Consider the following 21938-nt stretch of genomic DNA (forward strand, 5'->3'; position numbering starts at 1 on the left):
AGTCATCAGCCTGCAGGTAGGTGCTCTCACAGTCATGCCCTGAGAACTGTCTCCTTATACCCCCAGGGGGACAAATCTTTACTGACAGAGTTGGGGCTAGCACTCAGGCCTTTGCCTCAACGGACACGACTGAGCAACTGAACTGAACTGAAGGCTTTCCCAGGTATCAGAGCTTCCAAGCCTGGAGTCACTGCAGAGAAACTCACTCCTGCTCATCAAAATCGGCTTAGACTGTGGGAGAGTCCAAGGCCTAAGTGTGTGTTTGGTTGGGGTGGGGCAGGGAGGGATGCCACATAGAATCATACTGGTCATAGACTATTCCCTCTGTCCTGGAGCCTATTCCCCACCTCAGTTCCATGAAACAGAGATGAGCCTCCAAACAAGTAAGCCTAGCCCAGATTGTTGACAAAAAAAAATTTATTTCCCTTTGAAATAAAATGTACAACCCAAAGAGTACAGGGCCTAAGGCAGGAGGGAGGATGGGGGGAAACACCAGAGAGCCCATTTCGGGGCAGGAATCTGCCTCTGAGCCCGCTACCTGGCACCTTTGCCAAAGAGGAAGTCTTAAGTCAGCAATTTCACAAGGGAAGGGAAATACATGTTGTGTCAGGGCTTTTTCTGGAGGTCATCCTTTAGTTACAGACCACCTCCACAGGGAGAAGCAGAATGGCAGAGCCCTTGGAAATCATACAGCCCCCCTCCCCCACTGCACCCCCGCTTCATCCACATGGACATATGGAGGCACAGCTAGGGAAGGGCACACACCAAATCAGAGGTGAAGTCAGGACTAGGACACCTGGGCAACCTTAGCAAGGGCCTGTGGTCACAGGCCTGAATGTGCAGAGCAGATGATTAGCACATGAGTCAAGTGAATGACCCCATGGGGAGAAATGGCTGTGGTTTTCTGGTAGCAGCCGCTGCTCAGTGGTCCCTGACCTCAGCGAGAGGTGGCTATGTAAAGGCCAAGAACCGGATGGTGGTTATGAACCTCAGGACTTTTTTTAGCACCAGATGGTGGAGCTCTCCTGCCAGCTCAGCTTCTTGGGGCTTCTCAGGTACAAGTGGTGCTGCTTAAAGGCCTCTGTGCCTACACGTGGAATGGGGGAAAGAAGAACCCAGCAGGGCTGGGTGAAACTTTGTCCTGGGCCCTTCCTCCCTCCTTCCCCTCTCCCCTAGCTTCAGTAGGGCTCAGAGAGGACACAGAGGGTGAGGGGAAGCCAGAGTGGTATCTTGTTCCTAGTTTCTGGGCAGTGGGCCTCCTCCCCAGCAGGAGGAGAGAAGGGTTTAGAACCGTTTTTCCTCAGGCTGGGAGGTAATGAGCAGCTCCTTGTTCCCGAAGTCCCACCACGCTGTCATGTGGAACGCCATGTTTGTCAGAACGACCGTGTACTCCAGGATGGCAAAGATGGTGTATACTGCGACAAGGACACAAGGAACAGGGCCTGATCAGCTTCCTTCTCTACCCTCCAGCAGCCTCTTGCTAGACTACCACCACCGCAGCATCACTACACAGAGTCTGGAACACAATGGCCGGCAGCCCCCAAGATCATTGCCCTATCACACATGACACAGGAAGCATCACAGCCATCCCAGAGCCACTGTGAGCACCCAGGAATCCTCGCCTGGTCTCACCTCCAGCCTCACAATACATGTTGTGCCGAAAGTAGACAGCCAGAGCCGTGAAGAAGGAGACGAAGTTGATGATGAAGAGCCGCTGTTTCCAGTTGTAGGACTTGCGGTCCTAGGGGATGAGCTCTGTGATCATTCTGCAGCTTGTTAGATGTGTGTGGACAGTCTCCCCTCTTGGCCCCAACTCCTGGGCTGAGTCTTAACCATCCTTAGTCATGGAAGGGGACACAGGCATGGGCAGCAGAAATGATGGGCATTTCATAGCCCTGCATTTGGGGGTGTAATGAGGCCAATGAGGCAGTGGGTCCCTCCCATTTCAGGGGGACAGAGTAAGTTACCTGGAGTTATCTACCAACCCAACACCTCCAGATACTGTGGGGAAAAGAGAAGTGGAGGGGGGAGGGGGTGGGAGTAAGACTGGAATGATTACAGACCACAGACCAGGACTCAGTGCTCTTAACCTGCTGCAGCCTAGGTGCTGGCCCTCCCTCTACTCCCATATGGAGTCTCCATCTCTTCTAGAAATGTTCTCCAGTTCCTCATATTACCCAAACCACCCCAGATTCTGACCCATCACCCTCCCCGTCCCCAAGTCCAGCCCTAGCCCCAGTTCGCCACAGAATTCCAGTTTCCACCTCACCGTTACCCACATCCTGAGGACGAGTGTCCTTAACTGTCCTCTGGGCCGCCTGGAGCCCCACTAGGGGTAGACCGTACCTCTTGACTTACTGTGTGCTTCTTGGTCAGCCGCCAGAGGATGCAGGTGAGGAGCATGTGACTAAGGGATGAGGCGATGAACACAATGAAAGCATTTTCATGGATGGCTGGAGGGAGAGAGGAGGGATGGGAGTACGCCCTGCAGGGAGCACCCAAAGCCCCACGTCGGGAGGTCCCGGGCAGGGAGGAGGCAAGGACATCCCTTCCCCGAACCCTTCCCCGCTCCTTCTTCCCTTGTCTGGACACCCACTGAAGTCCTCAGAAGAGGAGACGTAGGTGAGCACTAGCAGCGCGACGTTCTCCACAACATTGAGGCCGAAGTTGAGGCGGCAAAGCGGGCGGTAGCTGGCACACGGGGAGGTGCAGCTGAGGTAGTGGTTCCAGTAGGCGAAGGCCACCAAGAAGCGGGGCGCCGAGTGCAGACCGATGCAGAAGCGCCACACGTAGCGCTGGGGCACCTCTCCGCCGATGGCCGAGCTCACCGACGGCAGGTAATTGGGCACCTAGAGAGTTGTGACCCATCTGGGCGCTGACCCCCTGATGCCCCGCCCACCTTGAGATCTTTCTCTTCCAATAATCACCTTAACACTCAGAAGGTTCTGCTCCAGTCCCCTCCCTCCAGGAAGTCCTCCTTCAAAGCCTCACAGCTCTCCAGGGAGACCTCCCCTTCCAAATCCCAGACCCTCCTATGCCTGGTTCTGACTCCCCAGCCAACCTGGGGTTCATGTGGGTGCAGAGGGGGACGGTCTCCATCTCCCTACAGATGGCTGCGAAAGCTACAGCCAGGTTCAGATGTTCTCTGAGCCCACAGCACAGGGCTGTGACCTGGATAAGGAACTGTGGGAGGGTCCATGAGCCCAGCATCCCAGATTCAGTCCCAAGGATGGAAACATCTAAGCCTCCTTGGGACAGAGCTGGATTCACTTCCCAACCGAGCCTTTCCTGACTGCTTTCAGTTCACTTGTTCTTCCGGTCAGGGGTAGCAAGGCAATAGAGGGTGCTGGGAGATCCCAAGGTAGCTGGGCCAGAAGAATACCCCCATTCTGATCATGTTGAAGAAAGTGGGTGTTCCTAACCTGGTGTAGTCTAAGAAAATGACCCTGTTCTTATGTATATCTCTCATCCATTTTTCTCAAAGCCTGGAATTCCTCATTTCTTAAGGAAATGGAATGTCATTCTTTGAAGCTGAGAAAGGAGGAGATAATGACACAACTGCAAGGACTGGTGTGTTGTTTATATGAGAGTGAGAGAATGCAGGGTAGGTAAACAGTAGTTTTGATGGGAACAGGAAGACCTTGAATGGGAGGAGGATCTCTTAGACTCTAGACTCTAGATCTCTTAGACTCTTAGACTCCAATGCCTAAAGAGTCTCTTCGACTCTAAGGCCTCAAACTTTAATATGCATACAACTCATCTGAGATTGTGTGAGAATGCAGAAACTCTGGAATCTGAAAATCTGCATTTCTAAAGGACTCCATAACTATGGAAGTTACCAGTCTGTTGCCCACACTTTCTGTGGACTCTTTTAGACCTTCAACAAGAGCCAGAGCAGTACCAGAGCCCAGAAACCCAGAGAGGGAGTGACCCTGCTGTGATGATAGCAGGACCAGTCTTCAGAGATGGAGTTCTGGAAGATCCCTTCCTGTCTGCCAGTGGGGATGCTGAATGGATCTCAGGGTGGCTGGGAAGGCAGGCAATGATGGAAGAAGCTCACGGGGCCGGGGAGGGCCTGGGATGGGACCAGCCAGAGCCTTCTCAAGCCTTCACAGAAAAGGAGATGGATTCCCCCCAGCACTGTCAGAGGCAGCTGAATGCAGAGCTTTCAGAGAGAGGGTGATGCTCTCAAGGTACAACTTGAGATACCAAAGCTCAAGATCAGTCTCAGATATTCAGTGATGAGGCAGCTTGGAGGCAATGGGTGTGCATCCCAGCTCTGCCTTTCTAAGCTGGGTGACCTTGAGCAAGTCACTTTACCTCTCTGAGCTTTTCCTCACTGGCAAAATAGGGATATCACCTGCCTTGCAGGGTGATGGTGAATACTAAATATAATGTATGCAAGGCGTCTGCAGTGAGTATAAGCAATGGCTTTCAGAAGACAAACTTTCCTGAAAAGCCTGCCCAAAAAGGTGTGATCTATGTGGCTACTGCAGAGAAGGCAATGGCACCCCACTCCAGTACTCTTGCCTGGAAAATACCATGGGCGGAGGAGCCTGGTAGGCTGCAGTCCATGGGGTCACGAAGAGTAGGACACAACTGAGCGACTTGACTTTCACTTTTCACTTTCATGCATTGGAGAAGGAAATGGCAACCCACTCCAGTGTTCTTGCCTGGAGAATCCCAGGGACAGGGGAGCCTGGTGGCTGCTGTCTATGGGGTCACACAGAGTCGGACACAACTGAAGCGACTTAGCAGCAGCAGCATGTGGCTACTGACCATGGGAAGGCCGGCTTCTGAGTGACAGGTGGGAGTCATATCTGCACTGGACACTGCTGAGACCTCCAAGCCTCTTCACTTGACTTTCCTGCTTCTCTGGGTAGGTCCCCTGTGTAGGGTTAGTGGGAGTGTTGTCTTCACTTCCTAGAATATTCATTCTGAAAACACCTGCCCCAACCTCAGCTACTTTAAGGAGAACTGTACCAACATCTAAGGCTTGGCTGGGAGAGCCCAGAGCACTCAAGGGCCCAGAGTCCTGACTGATGCTGGGAAATAGGTAAAGGGTAGAGATGATACAGAGTTTGGGGGAATGCCTCAGGAGGATTAGAGAATTAGGGCCCTGTGGCTACTCATCCCATCCTTGCAAGCTCCTCTCAGGTTAGGGGTGGGCACAGCATTCAAAGAGTAAGAACTACCTCCCTCATCAACTCACTCAAACTCTCTCTCTCTCTCTCTCTCTCTCTCACACACACACACACACACACACACACAATCAGGTATAGGTACTCATATTCACCCCTGCCATCCCAAGTATTAACATTCCCCACTCACCAACTATGCCAGCAACAAGCAACAGAGAAGCTATCAGAGCCCAGGTACACAGTACCCAAATCCCCCTCCCCAAAAAGCCCAGAGCTAAGGGTACTGAGAGATGGGAGCATAATTCCTTTCCCCAAGAGTAGGAACCCTTTGGCCTGGAGGACATGACTCAGTGGATCTATGGCAGGGCAACAGATCAGAAATTCACATGGTGTAAAGGGAGAGGGTCCAAAAACTTCCTTATCATAGCATGTCATGTTTCACCATTAGAGATTCATTCTTTTGCCCTTGGATAGAAGTCCCCTGACTTTTATGGATGACCTTTCTTTATTTCCTACCACCCATCCTCTTCCCCATCCCTTGCCAACTGGATAAAAACTCCTATTCCTATGACAATGCAGAGTACTAACCACTATATGTTCACAGCTCCCATTTCTATCAGAACTACCTGCTACTCCTCTCTGAACTCCATCCCCTCGTCTCTAACCTCATAGTCCCCATCTCAGCTCTGGAACCTCCTGTACCATGAACCAAACCCCTGTACCCTGCTCTTGCCCTGCTGCCCTTAAATCTGTTCTGCACGCAGGAGCCAGAATGGTCTTCTAAACCTCAAATCTGATCATGTCCCTTTCTTGCTTACAATCTTTCCAAAGCTCCCCATTGTCCCCTGGATAAAATCAAAAGTTGTCAACCTGGCACTCATGAAAATCCTTCTTCACCCCCACAGCAACAATTCCCACCCACACCACCCCCACCGGATCCTCACTCCCCTCCCCCCACCCGGACCCTCACTCCCCTCCCCTCACCCGGACCCTCACTCCCCTTCCCCCACCCCGACCCTCACTCCAGGAAGGAAGTCTCTGATTTCTGAGCTGGGTCAAGAGCTTCTTCTGAACCCACCATCTCTGTGCTCCTTTTATCACAGAAGGAATCTCATTTCACAGTGCTGGGAACATCTGTGCCTAAGTCTGTCTCTTGCAGGAATAAGATGCTAAGGGCAAGTCCATGTTCAACTCCATGCCCCTGATACAGAACCTGTGTCCCCCTGGGCCCTCAGGAAAGGCTTGGTGGACTGCTCTTAGAAGCAGGGGCTCCTAGGTTTCCAGCTGGCAGAGCTCTGAGGATACATGTTGTGGGGCCTGAGACTGCCAGAGGAGAAACCAAGCTAGAAGAACCCAAGGCAGGGCTGGGGTCTTCTCAGGTCAGACCTCTTGTCAGGGCTAAAGCCACTCGTTACTTCTCCTCACTCCTGGCCTCATCTTAGCCCATAGTCCTGGCTTCCTTTCCAGTCTGGTCTTTCTTCAGCCCTCTTCTCCCTCTCGAGATCTCTCCTGCCTATTCCCTCTCTCTTCCCTTCCCCCTCCTCCCCTTCTGCCACCTTGCACCCTCTACAATCCTCTTCTAGTCTTGGAGGACTGTGACTCTACTTTCCCTGGCTCTCTCTCCCCAAAACACACCCCCTGACTTCCCCCGCCACAACCATCCTTTTATCCCCCTCCCCTCTCACCCCCTGCCTTCTCTCTGACTCGGACATTCTACCATTATTGCCATCTCTTGAACTGGCCCTGACCCAGGTGCTGGGGAGCCTGGCACTCACCCCACAGTCAGTGGCCACTGTGTACTCAAAGTGGAACACCAGAGACCAGATGATGCAGAAGAAGAAGCCGAACACAGGGAAAGTGATGACCCATGAGACCATGGCTTTGAAGCGGAGCTGGAACACGGTCCCATCGGGGTCCAAGGGCTGGGAGGCCGCAGAGAACATCCTGTAGGGAGTGGTGCTCAGGCAGGGCAAGGGACACAACCTGGGGCCTGGTGGGGATACCTGGGCCTGGGAAAGTGGGGCATTTTCTAGAGCTAGCTCCTCAGAGGACAGGGAAGAGGCAGAGTAGAAAGAGTAGGAAGGGCATAAAGGAAAAAGAAAATGCAGAAGAGGAGGTACAAGGTGGAAGGGCCAGGACAGCAGAGAGAGGCAGGGTCAGCTCATAGGAGTCCCCTTGGCACACTGCTCTTGTAGGTTCACCTCTGGAAGAGTCTGGAGAATCGAGGCTCCCAGTGGCCTGGACATGGGAGTTCTGATGGCCTGCCTCATTCCCATGACCCTCATAACCACTCAGGAAAAGGGTCAGAGGATGGAAGGGTTATTAGTCCCATATCACAGAAGGGAAGACCAAGGCCCAGAACTATGCAAGGATCAAACATTAGGACTAAGGCCTCTTGCCACCTGACAGCTTAAGTCTCCAAGCCAAGGCCTTCTTCAGGCCAAGTAACCCAGACAAAGGACCCTTGGCTCAGAGTGGCCCAAGCTCTCCTACTGACCCTGTCTGACCACATTCCTGCTCTTCACCCAAGTTCAACTAGGAACAATGGGAGGGCCCAGAACCTATTCAATGGGACCACAGGCTATCAGCCATCCCACCCCCAGGCTCAGAATGATCTAAGCCTCAGGCCAGCAGTACCCTGACCCCCAAGATACCAGGGTCTCTCTGGTGGCCCAGAGTTCTATCTTCTTCCTCTCTGAGAAGACCATGTCACCCAATTCCAGGTTTTCAGGAATCTGGGGGTCATGGGATTCTTCTCTGCTCAGCTTGAGCCTGCCATGCTGGGCCAGACCCAGGAAACAGAGACCTAGACTGAGGGGGTGGGTTTTTTCTGCTCCCTTCTTCCCCTGGACAGAGAATGCCCTCCCCAACTCCCCTTGACCACCATGATCCTTCAAGCTGGGCTTCCTTCTGGGGGGCAGATGGAGATGGCTTTGGATTAAAAGGCCTAGAACCAAATCTCCCCATGGGAATCAGATTTCCCTCCATTAAGGGAACCCCAGTCCACACTAGTCCAGCTCAGTTTCGGGGAATTGGGGTGGGGGTAGGCGCACAAAGCGACACTCACACTGGGTGCTGAAGGATCCGGGGCTTGGGTTGAGGGCTGTAGCCAGACTGAGACTGCTCTAAGACTTCAGGGTCCCACCCTCAGTTCCCTAGGGCCTGCCTCCCGCCCACAGTGCCCAGATCTCCACGCCTGCTGAGGCACACAGCCTTCCCAGGACCAACAAGGCCGTGTCATAAATCCCAGAACACTCTGCAAAGGTAAGAAGTGATAGCGGCCAAGGTCAGCCCACAGCAGATTCCTTTGCCAGAGATGGGGGTGGGGACTTTTCTGAGGGTTGGGTCCAGGGATGTAAGCAGGTTTCTGGGAAGGGAAAGGGAGAAAGCAGAATAGGATTTAGCCCCTTTGTGTTTGAGCAGGACTGAATATGTCTGCTGGGCCCATCAGAGAGCTAGCTAATCTTAAACAATAGATTCAGGGTCCAAAAGAGATCTGGAGGGGGCTGAACATGCAGTATCAGTGTCCGGCCTGCACCTGTGCAGAAACACCTCGTGGCAGCACAGGCTGCGTTCACAGAGGTCTAACAGCCAGTAACAGGAAAAGAACAGTCCTGTTTTGGGCTGAACTGCCCAGGCCATAGGAAGTGCTATGCCCAGATCAGGGCCTCGAAGACAATAGTGATTAACTGGGCTAAGCCCAGGGGCATATGTCTTGTAAGGATTGCCTGACGGACTTGGAACCACGCTACCTAAGAAGAGAAAACTCAAGGGACCCTGCATTACTGCCTTCCCATCTCTGCAGGGCTGTCTGGAAGCCAGGTGGAAAAAGTAGCTCCAAGGGTCTTAAAGCAGAGCCAGAGCTAGGACAGATACCCACCAGAAAGAGAGGGTGTGCTCACTGTAAGAAAGAGCTTGCTAATTGTTAGTAACTAAGTCTCCTTGGAATTGACTGCCTGGAAAGGAGAGAAGCCCCCCACCCCCCATCACTGGGGACATGCAAGCAGAGGCAAAATCATCTAATTACAGACTAAAGATACTTCTTTAGTATCTGGGTGAGAAATCCAGATCATATATGAAAATCTCCACGTGGATCCATCACAGTACTCCCAAGGAGTAGGGACAAAATACCCCTGGGGTCCTTAGGCCTAGTCCTGCCCAAGAGAGGCCAGTACCCTTCCAGTATGCCTTAGCTCCCCAAGGAGTATGCTGAGAATGGGTTATAAGTATGCTGAGGTTATTGATCCCATTATCCCTTGGAGCCTGCCACAAGGGCCAGAGCAAACACCCTATTCCGTCTAACTCCATATGCCATACAAATATTATAATTTTCTGTATGGACTATGACTATATTATATCATGCCTTCCTTTTCCCAGGACAATGGGCTGCTGTGTGTTGGGGTGGGAGGTGGGTGTCCTATCCGTTTATTCAACAAATACTTTCTGATTCACACGCAATGCCCACCTTCAAGGAGCTCCCAGCCTAGTAGGAAAGAGAGACACACATGCAGTGTGACAGAACTGTATGAGAGAACACCAGTTCTACGAGCACTCAGAGGAAGGAGTGATTAAGCTTGCCCCATGGAGGCTAGAGAAGCCTATCGGAAAGAAAAGACACCCGAGAAGGGTTTTGCAAGATGAAGAGGAGTTGGCCAGGGTAAAAGAATACTGGATGCATTATCTAAAGTGAGAACCAGGTCAGGAGAGGCTGTTGGATGAATCCTTTCTGATCATCCGCTTCAGATCAACTGGTCATCCCTTTTTCTTCCAGTCCTGTTCTTTCTGATGGCTCCTAGTTCTAAGTCTCACCAGACTGGCTGCCAACTCAAGGCCCATATCCACCCACTGACAAATCAAGAAGAAGGATATTCTTGATTTCCTTTATTTGTAAATAATAAATAAATAAAGTGGGCCCCCACACCTGCCAGTCAGATCCCAGTCGTGGTTGTACCCCATATTCTCGAGCAGATGCTCTTTATACGAAGGTGGGAAGCTCAGCTATTTGGGGGCCTTCTGAGCTCTCTGTGAGGCTAGTCCATGGGTTCATGTAGTCTTTCCCACTTAGAGACCCTTGGCTAAGTTTCTCTCCTGCCCTGTCTTCCAACTTGACAGTCTCCTTTTCCTCTTCCTCCTTCTGCTCCTCACGCTTCATATTTCCCAAACCATCTTCCCATCTCCTCTACCTGGAGTTCTACACTAACCCTGAGAAGGAGGAGAACAGGAATTCTCAACCCTGTTTTAGACATGGGGAAAGTGAGGCTGTCCCTGAGTCTCAAGTAACACAGAGTCAGCGGATGAACTAGGAAGATAATAAAGGTTCACAGAGGTCTTACCCCATTTACTACAATAATCTACAGAGAAAGAACTCACAACTTTCTTTCTAGCCCAACATCCCATATCCCTATCCAAGAGGGTATATGGACAACCTCAGAGGTCACGGGACCTACCCCAGAAAACACATGTACATACATATAATCAGGTCCCCAGTCAGACAGGCACAGATCTAGTCTCTCTCACACACAGACCCCAATCAAAGCCATTATAGTCATGTCCCTCACAGTTAACACACACACTTACATAATCACATTCCCATGGAGACAGGCACAGCCCACAACAGAGCCACACTAAGAAGCCCCAAGTGCCCTCTAGCCCAGTCTTATTCTCTACCCTCCAGAAAACCCTGGGGCTGCTGAATCTGCCCCTCTGTGAAGTAAGGATTGTGTTCTGGGTTCTGGAGCTGCCCAACTTTAGGGACCCTGTTCCCCAATGACCTCCATGAAAGGTGGAGGGAGACTAGTCCTTGGGACCTCCATTTGCAGGCACTGCCAGCAGCCCAGTAATGTGTGACGGCTAATTCTGTTACAAGAGATTCAGGATTCAAAACAGATCTGATTAGGCCTGAATACAAGGTATCAATGCCCCCCCCCCCCCCCAACAAACCCTACCCCACAGTGTGTGGCCGTAGTCTCCTTGAAGTGGAAGAGCAGGGACCAGAGGACGCAGAAGAAGAAGGCGACAAGCGGACAGCAGACCGTGACCAGGGCCACCAGGGTGAAGCGGAGCCGGACCAGGGTCCCATCCCGGTCCAGCGGCAGTGGAACCTGGTACATCTTGTCAGACCTGGGGATGGAGTGGTGTGCTGTCAGGGCCCAAGGTAGTGAGGCTGGTACTCAGTGGGGAAGCCAGCCCTTGTGCTCAGTCCTCAGTTTAGCTGTGGGGTGGGGGGAATCTGAGAAGGAAGCCACCGAGCCCCTAAGCTTGGACAGCTACTGCCCAGGACTAGGAAGATGGACTCAGACTCCCGTGAGAACATTCACCCTCCATTTCAGAGGAAAGAATGAACCCAATCTATGCTAAGATGAAGCTTGAGTAAGCCAGGAAAACTTCTCATCCCTATGCCTGGCTTGACAGGAGCTGGTTGAACTAGTCTCTCTTGTTTCAGGAACAATCCTAAAACCTCCCAGTGGTCAGAATGGCCCATCTCCTCCCCCAGACCTTGGAGCCTCCATGTTTCAGGGCCTCCCATCGGCTCTCTCAGCTTCATCCATCGGCTCAGGACCCTTCTGCACCTTCAGTCCCTTCCCAGGCTCTGTGTGCTCTGTGTACTTGCACCGCAGTCCACAATGGCAAGGACTCCATGGAAGCCAGCAGAATGCCAACCCCCTGCCTGTCCCCACCCGCTGCCTCACGTGTTTTGAGACTGAAAGGCTTTGCAGCATCAGGCCTGGTGCTAGCCTAGGCTTGCTGTTTGCTGAAGAGAGCTGCCTGGTCAGCTTCTGGAGGCTTCCCAGTCCCCAGGGGCCTGTCCACTCTCCTCCAGAAACCAGGTAAGGTCTGAGGTCTGCCCCCCTCCAATGAGATGAGGATATCTAGGGTCAGGCCTTATACTACCAGCCAAGTATACACCAGCAATCCTAGTCCAGCCCCAACCCTAGGGCACTGAAGAGGACACTGAGGCCAAGAGACTGGCAGGACTCAGGGACTGGACTGGCTCGGGGTCACACAGCAAATAGAAGGAAGAGCCAGCAGTGAGGAGACATGGCGCTCAACATCACACACTGCACTCTGGCTTTCCTTGACCCCCTCCTCCCTGGACCAGAGCTCTGGGCAGAAGGGTCAGGTTAGGAGGGGAAAGAGAAGGGGAAACTGTCCCTAGGAGGAAAAAAGCTAAAAAAACAAATCCTATATAGATGAGTTAGCCCTGTCCCATTTTAAAGACGGAGAAACCAAGACACAGAGAGAGGAAGGTCCTTTCTCAAAAGGACATGCTGAACCTGAGGGAAAGCCGTGCTCAGAACTTAGGCATCCTGTTGCCAAACTATGGCTGACTCAGATACACAAAGAGCCCGCCCTTCTGGACTCCAGGGCCTGGCCTGGAGACCAAGCCCCAGCTCTGGCTGGCCCCGCCCTCAGGAAGAACTCTGACCTCCTGGAGGCCAGCCTCCTCCTGGAATCTGGAAAATGCCAGGTGGATATGCCTCTCATCCATCTTCCTCCACCCACCTCTCTGCCAGGCTCTGTCAGGCAGCCTGCCGCAACTGCTCAAGCTCCAGTACTTCCAGGGGGCTAGACGCTTCCCAGAGAGTGGTGGAAGTGGCTCTGGTGGCCCTCCCAAATCAAGCACATTCTGACATTGTTTGGATCATCCCCAAAGACCTTCCCCACCCAGCTCAAATCCAAATTCTGTGGTTGTAATGGTACTAGTGCCCCTTTCCAACATCCCTTCCTGAAGCCAGCTGCTCTGGATCACTCAGGAATCACTGGGACCCCCAAACTGAAGAGCAGATCCTCAGGGAATGAATAGGCAGTGCCAAAGGTAGGGGATGATAAGGTTTCAGGAATAGTCTGTTCCATTTCTTGGAGGTATACCTAACTTCCCTTTTAGCTGTGTGACCTTGGGCAAGTCACCTAACCACTCTGGGCCTGTTTTCACAGTTATACAACATGGGATTGTGTGATCTGGATTACTAATAAGTCCATACCAACTGGGTCATTCTACTCTTCCAGGCCTCAGGACAGGGAGCTCCCTATCTGAAGGGCAGCTGTTCAGCCCCAGTCAACTCTAACTTCTTTCTACACAGGTACCACTTCATTGAAAACTAGGAGTATCCCTAGTTTATTTCCAGAGATCCTCAAACACCTTTTCAGGCTCCAGTCCAAAATCCACACTTGTTGATGAGTACTAGGCACCCTGCTCAGAACTAGATATACATTGTTTCTTTCAATCCTCACAATATAACTCTATGAGGTAGGCACTATAGCCTGTATATTTCCATTTTACAGAAGAGGAAAGTGAGGCTTAAGGAGGTTAACACTCGCTCAAGGTCATAGGCTAATGACTGGCAGAGCTGGGATTTGAAACTCATCTCTGGGGTTGCAAAGCACCCCCGCACCTCCCTCCTGGTAGAATCTGGACCAGGAGTCGCTGCGGAGTGAAGCGGGGAGAGCTCACTCCGGCACATCGGGCACATGTCGGGAAGCAGAGGGGAAAAGGGTCAGCTCAGCCAGCGAGGAGAGGAGAGCAGCGGTTCCTGGGCAGGCGGCGGGACCCCCACAGCCTGGGGCCCGGCCCTGCGGAGGCCAGACCGCGTGACCGAGCTCCTCCAAGTGGGGCTGCCGGCAGCCCCGAACACCCATCCCCATACTCACCCAGGCTGCGGCGGCGAAGAGGCCGCGCCGGCGCAGGCCGGGAGCCGGGAGCACCTGGGGGAAACCCAGGCCCGGCCCGGGGGGCGAGCGGCAGGGGGCGGGGCGGAGCGGGAACGGCGGGGGCGGGGCCGGCGCGCTCGAGGCGGAACTTGGCAAGGAAACGGAGCCCAATTGCTCTGCTGGCCCCTCCCCGCTTCTGCGGCCCAGGACCCAGAGCTGTCCCCCTTAATCTGGCGTCCCCTCATGCCATGCCGATCCAGCCCTGGTCTGCCCCACTAATTCCGGCTGCGTGGGGGCAGCCGGAAGAGCCCCGGACAACTGGGTTTGACACGCTGGATAAGCCACCTTGTCACGTTACCTCTCAGCAGCGTTCCATCACCTGTTGAAAGAACATACAGTTAATTCAGGAAGGCCCCGAATTCTCTCATTTCCTGACCCCGGTGTCTATCCACCCCCACCCCAATCTAGACGAATTATCCAGCTATCCAGCTTCGCCCTTTTAAAACACTAAACCAGTTCGGCCCCAGCCTCGGCGCCCCTCCCCTAAACTTTACTCCCCAGAACCCAATCGGGGCATTTCAGCAAAGGGAAGAGCACATAATGAGTTGAGATCCCGTGGGGCCCACCCCCGAAACTCTGGGCCAGAGCTATTCCTGCCCTTGATCAGGAGAGGGCGCCTGGTCACATCTGTCGTAAGACAGAGAGCTGATCTCCTTCCTTCGCCCAGTCCCGGGTCTCTCTTCATCGTCAGGGCTGATCCCCAGAAACCAGCCTCCACGCGGGCTTCCTTCCCCATCCTGACGGATCCCTGAGGGGGACTTGTGGCTACCTTTATAAAGACCGTTCTACCTCAATAGGGAAAAGGATGAAGGGGCCAGTAATCCCTCCTCTAGTTAAAATGTGGGGTTGTCTGAGCACATGCAGCAGGTGCAGGATGCCTGAGGTAGACACTGTTTCCATCACATCGTTCCCATTTAAATCCACACATTTTGAGCACCTCGTGTGTCCCAGGCACTCTTCTACATTTTATGTTATCCCATTTAATCCTCATAAAAGCCCTATGTGGTAGATACTATTAATATCTCCATTTCACCAATGGAAAACAGAGAAACCAAGTTACCTAATCACACAGCTAGCAAGTGTCAGAACCAGGATTCGGTCTAGCACCTAAGGGCATTCCCTTAATCACTATATACTGTTAATTCCACAAGGTAGCTATCATCGTCACTTTGTAGAAGGGGAAACAGAGGCCCAGGTTTGATTAACTTGCCAGAGCCCTTTTGCGTGCATTCACCCTTGTTCATTTACTCAGCCTAGGCCCTCTCTGTGGCAGGCCCTGAGCTGAGCAATGGTGGGGGACCCAGAGGTATCCTGCTCACTCCTGGGGGCTTCAAATCTACAAGGAAGGTGTCTTATTAAAAACTACTTTTCTTGACTTGAATTCTCCCCAACACTGTCCTTTAAGGTCCCAGGGCAAGTGAGCAATTAGTAAAACTTTAGTGAAAGAACCACTCCTATTTACTTTTGAAAACAATTTAGGTTTTCTTCCTTGGGGCTTCCTGTCATCCTCTTTGTCTAGCTCCAACCCACACATGCCTGCTCCTGGCCCTTGCTTCCTATCTTAACCCCTTATCTGTTCCTTTGGCTCTAAGTTCTATTCCCTGGGGCTGGGTCCTTTCTCCCTGCCTCTAGACTACCTCTAATGCCTGAAACTTGAGGCAGTCTAACTGGCATTTAATTATCTGGTGATTTGGACGATTCCCCATCATACAGTCTGGAGTCTCAGTTTCCTCATCTCTAAAATGGTTTTAGGAATATCCACATTATAGGGTTGTAAGAATTAGATAACATACATGCCAGGTATGTGGAAGGTACTTAATATACCACGTTAACTACAGCTAGATGTGTCAGCTACAGCGGGAACTTGTCCTGATTGAGCCTTTTCTGAATTGTCTGACCTCAGCAGTCACTGATCCTCTCTGAATCTGTTTCCTCCACTGTCAGTTTGAAAGACTGACTCCTACTTGATTTATATGCGGAAAAGTGGAAGAAAAAGATAAGTTCTTACTATGTGCCAGGGATTTCATATGCATTCTCTTAGTCGATATTCTTAATAATCCGGTGAGCTAAGTTTGATGAAAGCCATTTTACAGAGAAAGAAGTTGAACAAGCATCTAAGCATCTAGTCTCACCCTTACTCAGGAGGCACTCAATGTTTGCTGAACTGGCATTTGTCCATTGTCCAAATAGCTGCTGCTTTTGTTGAAGCTTTCCAGTGTCTCCTGACCTCCCAGTTGGTTTGCCTGGTACCTAGACATACCCCAAGGAGACCTGTGCCTGAAACACCACCACCATCTTTAAGACCTTAGCCATGATCACTGCTCCAATCCCCTTTGCACATATGCATACCAGATAGTTCAAGCTGTCTGAGAATTTGTTTTCAGGGTTGTTCCAGGAGCATGGGGTGGTGCAGAGGTGGAGTGGGTGGTGGAGCAGAACAGGGGAAGTGAATATGGGATGTAGTTGTCAAGGAATGCTCCCTGTAGGAGATCTCCTTCACTACCCTCCTACCTCTCCATCATCTTCCCCTTTACAGTCACATTGGCTCTTTTAATGACACAGAACTGATCACATCTGGCCCCTGCAGCAAATTAGTAAATCCTCATTGCTTTGGGGGCTTCCCAGGTGGTGCTAGTAGTAAAGAACCTGCCTACCAATGCAGGAGACATAAGAGATGCAAGTTCAACCCCTGGGTCTGGAAGATTCCCTGGAGGAGGGCATGGCAACCCACTCCAGTATTCTTTCCTGGAGAATCCCATGGACAGAGAAGCCTGGTGGGCTATAGTCTATAGGGTCACAAAGAGTTGGACACAACTGAAGTGACTTAGCAAGCACATACACATGCCCTTTAGGATCTAGGGCAAACTCCTTAGTGCAGTATTGAACATCTTTCATAATCTGGTCATCCTCTGTTCCAGCACCACATATTTTAACTATACTCACCTCTTACATGGAACTCTGCTTAACTTTCTCCTTATCTCTCCCTATCCCCATGATCTGTCCACTCCACAGGCAGTCTCTCATGGCTTTCCATCGCACCTTTTTTAGGGCTCTGACCACGATAAAGCAAAATAACTTGCTGCCTATTCCCTCCATCTTCCTGCCTATTCCCTCCATATTCCTTCCTCCATCATCAAATGAGCAATAGTTCAGAACTCATTTAAGGACAGAACCTCCACCTATTTCATTTATTTCTGAATCTCTCAGCTCAGTTCAGGACAGGCATACAGTAGGAGCCCAGAAAACATTTGCTGGATTGATTTAATTGAATTGGATTTTGAAGGATGGGTAGAATTTAGATATATCAAGAAGAGATTTAGGAACTGCAAGAAAGGCAGCTGAAGAATGACTGCTGGTGATAGAGGGTGGAGGCAGAGGGAGCATGGCTTGGAGATGGGTGAAGTGGCAGAGACAGAGGCAGTGTGAAAGCATCTGGCCACATCAGGCCAAACTCTGCCCTGCCTCCTAGGCAGCCTCAGGAAAGTCTTCCTGGGTTGAAGAGGAGTGTTCTTTGTTCTTAGAAATTTTTTCAGGGCAGAGACATCTTTCTTGGATGGCTTTAAACTACTCACCCTATGCTGACCCATCTTTGCTCTAGCTCCACTCTGCCTCAGATAGCAATTACATCTTCATTGTTCTGCAGAACATTTTTTGGCTCCTATTACTTCTAAGATGAAGTCCCAGTTTGCACCCGTGGATACACTGGGCTCTTTTCTGGTCCTACATCTCTGTCCTCCCTGTTCATCTGGCCTGGAATTCACCTTTTCCTTGTCTCAGCAAAGTCTACCCTTCCTATAAAGGTATTGATTAGCATCACACCTTAGTAAGTTAGAAATGCATGTGGTAACTTCTAAGGCTATTACTAAAATAATAGAAAAATAATTTAATTTCCAAACCAATGCAGGAAGAAAAATGAAATAATCCAAGACTGCAAGAAAGGAGATTTAAATAGCCAATAAGCACATGAAACGATGGTCAACATCATTAGTCATTAGGGAAATGTATTAAGAAAACCCCACAGTGAGATGCCATTTCACACCCTCTAGCATTGCTATAATTAAAAAAAAAAAAAAGAATGAAGAAAAAAGAAAATTACAAGTATTGGCAAAGATGTGGAGAGATTAAAACCCTCATACATCACCGGCAGGAATGTAAAATGGTACAGCCACTTGTAAAATAGTTCAGCAGCTCCTTAAGTTAAACATAGAGTTACTAGATGACCCTATAGCAAATTTACTCCTAGGTATAAACATAAGAGAATTAAAAACACATGTCCACAAGAAACTTGTCCAAGAATGTCCATAGCAGTATTATTCATAGTGGAATAATCATTATTTATGGCGGAAACAACTCATGAATGCATAAACAAAATATGGTTTATTCATAAAATGGAATATTATCCTACTTATAAAAAGGAATGAAGTACTGGTGCATGCTACAACTTGGATGAACCTTGAAAACATTATGCTAAGTGAAAGAAGTCAGACACAAAGGCCATGTATTTTATGATTCCATTTACATGAAATGTCCAGAATAGGTAAATCCATTGAGACAGAAAGTAGATTAGTAAATTGCCAGAAGCTGGGAGGAAAGGGAGATGGGACATTATTGCTAATGGGTCTGGGGTTTCTTATTGGGATTATTAAGATGTTTTGGAATTATATAGTGGTGGTGGTTTCACAACCTTGCAAATATAATAAAAACCTCTGAATTGTACACTTCAAATGAGTGAATGCTATATTATGAAAATTATATCTCAATTTTAAAAATCTGGCAAAGAGCTGGGCCTCAGTAAATGGCAGTTATTCTTACCAAAGAAACAAAAATTTTTTTAAATATATTTTAAAAAGAAGAGAAACAGAAACAGAACATCTGGAGGAAAGAGAAAGTCTAAAATGTTAGATAAAATCATAAATATACCAGTAAATTCATTAAATGCAATTGATTAAATGCTCTAGTTAAAAGTCAAAGATATTCACAAAAGATTTATATATTGATAAATCTAGTTATATGCCATTTATAAACATCACCCTTCCTTATCAAGTTATAGGAAAAGAAAAAGGAAATCAGTATTTACTGTATGCTTACTATGTGCCACACAGGGGCCAAATCTTTTGCAAATTCTATGATCATATTGATATTGTTGTGCCCACTTTATAGACAAGGAAACCAGGGTATAGGATAATTAAATAATTTGTGTAAGATCCAAAAAGTGGCAGATCTAGGACCTGAACTTACATCTGTTTGAATCTAACTCCACTGCTCTTTCCAATGTACCATAAAAGAAATGGAGAATCATCTCACTGGAAGAAAGTCTCTTGCTCTTTTATGATTCTTTAGTCCTTACTGGTCTGTCTTCTCCCTGGAGAGCTGCATAGAGTGAGTTCTCAGGACGTGTGTAAGAGAGACTGGGAGCTCCTAGGATAGAATGGATTTTACTTAGCTTTGTCTCTCTTGGTTAGTGCAGTGTTGAGCAAGGGACATCTCTGAGCTCCTGATACTCAGGACAAAACCTGGCTCAGCAAACTTTGGTGAACATGCACCAAACTCCTTGGCTTTACAGGGGAAGAAGGAAGATGATGACAATCAAAACGGGTGTTATCAGAATTAGGCAGAGTAAGAGTATGTGGACCCAGGAAGCCTTGGCCCACAAAGAAGTCCTTCCTGGGGCAGAAGTCCCTGGGAATGATGAGCCTGTGGGCCACATGCCTACCAGAGTATGTAACAAGAGGTTCTTCTACTTAGAAATCACCATGGTGATAGGAAATTCCTTCTGGAGCACTTCTTGTCCAATGTCTCCTCCTCAAGTCTTCCAGTAAGTATACACTACTTAAGAGGCTCAGCTCCTACACACCTGCTAATACTCTGGACTGAAATACTCACTCATATAAGGCACATTTCTGAGCTTCTTGTCTGTGTCTGAGTCCATGTCTTAGAATGGGAGTTTCTTAACCTTTTTAAAGAATACAAATAATACCTACTATTTATTGAGGGTACCAGTGTACCTGGTACCATATGCCTTATTTTATTTAATTCTCACAACTCTGTAAGGCAAGTACTGATATTATCCCCATTTTACAGACAAGAAAACTGAGGTTCAGAAGAGTTAAGAAATTTCCCCAAGTTCATACAGCTAATACATGGTTGGGCTCAGATTTAAAGGCAGGGTTCTCTGACTCAAAAATCCCATACTTTTACTTAAGAAAGTAATTCACTCATTTCTGCATCAAACATTTAATGTGCACCTGGCCTCAGGGTGATCAAAATAAGTAAGTAAAGAAAAGGCTTAAACAGAGTTGGGTTTGAGGATTGGAAAGTGAGAAATAAAAGATTCAGGAGGGCAGTGAGGAAGTTGCTGTAACCCTCCAGGGAGACTTAATGACTTTCTGATGCTGAGCACAGGCAAGGGAGGGTGGAGGGAAAGGAGTAATACTTTGATGGAGGAGTTAGGGGAAGGTGTCTGGAGTCAGAAATTTAGCTTTACTATTTGATCATCCATATATTTACTTTTTTCTTCCTTCAAGCATCTACTGAACAACTACAATGTACTAGGTTTCTCCCACCCATTATCTTATCTTCACAACCACTCCACTTTTTAAGTATCTCTAATCCCTTGCCACCACTGAAAACCCACAATTTAGCTTTATCCATGTTTTGGGTAAAGCTCATTTCAATCTTGTATTAATGTCCCAGGAGGAGGGGGCAGTGGAGTGGTTATCCTAATAGGTTCTGCTTTCTGAGCACAGTACCTGCTATTTTGTGTGGAACCCTTAGTCACTTGGGGCTTCCCTTGTGGCTCAGCTGGTAGAGTCCGCCTGCAATGTGGGAGACCTGGGTTCGATCCCTGGGTTGGGAAAATCCCTTGGAGAGGGGAAAGGCTACCCACTCCAATATTCTGGCCTGGAGAATTCTATGGATTGTATAGTCCATGGGGTCGCAAAGAGTCAGACTGAGCAACTTTCACTTTCACTTTCCACGTAGTCACTAGATCTAGTTTCCAGAACATGTTCAACTCACCCCTTTGAGATAATCTGTCTCCTGCTCTGGGCTAGACCCTGGGGGAAAAGGAAAAGTGAACCTGCTCAGTCGTGTCCGACTCTTTGTGGCCCCGTGGACTGTATAGCCCGCCAGGCTCCTCTATCCATGGGATTCTCCAGGCAAGAATACTGGCGTGGGTTGCCATTTCCTTCTCCAGGGGATTTTCCCAACCCAGGGATCAAACCCCTGGATCAAACCCTAGTCTCCCACATGGCAGGCCGATGCTTTATCCTCTGAGCCACCAGGGAACACAAGCGAAAGGAACACCAAATTGAAAAAGAAGCTCTAACCTCCAAGAGCCCCGCCCTGAAGATAAGACAGTAAGTAACAGAATACAAAGAAACAAAGCTGTAACAGAGGCCTGCCCAAGCATCACCCCAACTCGCTGGAAAGGCTGATCCACAAAGATATCTCAGGGGAGGCGGGATCATTTCAATTAGAACTTTAGGGGTTCCTAAAGTGCAGGTGGGAAAAAAGTCCCAAGAATTGTCATTTGTACCAAACCCTAAGCTGAGCCATTCCCTTAGGGCATCACTGACACTCCCAATGTCTATGCTATGGATTCAGAGAGGGAGAGGTTATGTTGGGCTGGCATGTATCAGGAGACAAGAAGGCCAGGTTTGGGGGCCTTGGAACAGCTGCGGGCGAGCTACGCAGATAGACCTAGGCGGGCTTTCCAGCTCTGCACGTGGTCTGGGCAGGAAATGAGGGCCGGACGACAGGAGAACTTTCCCATGACCACCCGCGGACTGAGGCAAAGGAAGGGTAGAACAGTTACCATGCCATCCTGGAGCTTCACTCTGATTGGCCCGAATCTCAGCAGGCTTGGTCTCTCTGCTCCAGAGAAGGGGCGGAGCCTCGGCAGAGCGTCATCACCCTTATCCCACCCCCCGCCCGATGTAGCCACTCACCAGCCCACTTCTAGGGGCCCTATGTGACGTCACTACCCCCTCCCAGCCAACCGCAGCGACGAGGGGCGGCACTCCATGGCCCTCCTTACCGCCCTTCCCCTTTCCTCCCCCTAATTCCTTCGGTCCCGCCTCTTCCCCT

The 21938-nt window shown here is 49.8% G+C and overlaps 1 protein-coding gene across 11 annotated transcripts; it reads right to left on the bottom strand.

Annotated features, from left to right (window-relative positions):
• Positions 1-398: 398 nt before the first annotated feature.
• On the bottom strand, positions 399-21769 carry PGAP2 (post-GPI attachment to proteins 2). 11 transcript variants are annotated; one of them, XM_055548935.1, is made up of 7 exons: positions 21667-21769; positions 14149-14169; positions 11087-11261; positions 2597-2849; positions 2347-2453; positions 1633-1741; positions 399-1415 (listed from the first exon to the last, which is right to left on the bottom strand). In XM_055548935.1, the coding sequence occupies exons 3-7, from the start codon at positions 11249-11251 to the stop codon at positions 1285-1287; spliced, it is 765 nt and encodes a 254-aa protein (XP_055404910.1). In that variant the 5' UTR covers positions 11252-11261; positions 14149-14169; positions 21667-21769; the 3' UTR covers positions 399-1284. The 11 variants fall into 11 exon arrangements, with proteins under 11 accessions (XP_055404910.1, XP_055404912.1, XP_055404904.1 ...); XM_055548937.1 differs by lacking the exon at positions 21667-21769 and adding an exon at positions 6917-7100 and having other exon boundaries at positions 11082-11261; positions 14149-14160; XM_055548929.1 differs by lacking the exons at positions 14149-14169; positions 21667-21769 and adding exons at positions 6917-7085; positions 13791-13886.
• Between the last annotated feature and the right edge of the window lie 169 nt (positions 21770-21938).

Source organism: Bubalus kerabau, chromosome 15 (assembly GCF_029407905.1).
Source record: "Bubalus kerabau isolate K-KA32 ecotype Philippines breed swamp buffalo chromosome 15, PCC_UOA_SB_1v2, whole genome shotgun sequence".
Lineage (NCBI taxonomy): Eukaryota > Metazoa > Chordata > Mammalia > Artiodactyla > Bovidae > Bubalus > Bubalus kerabau.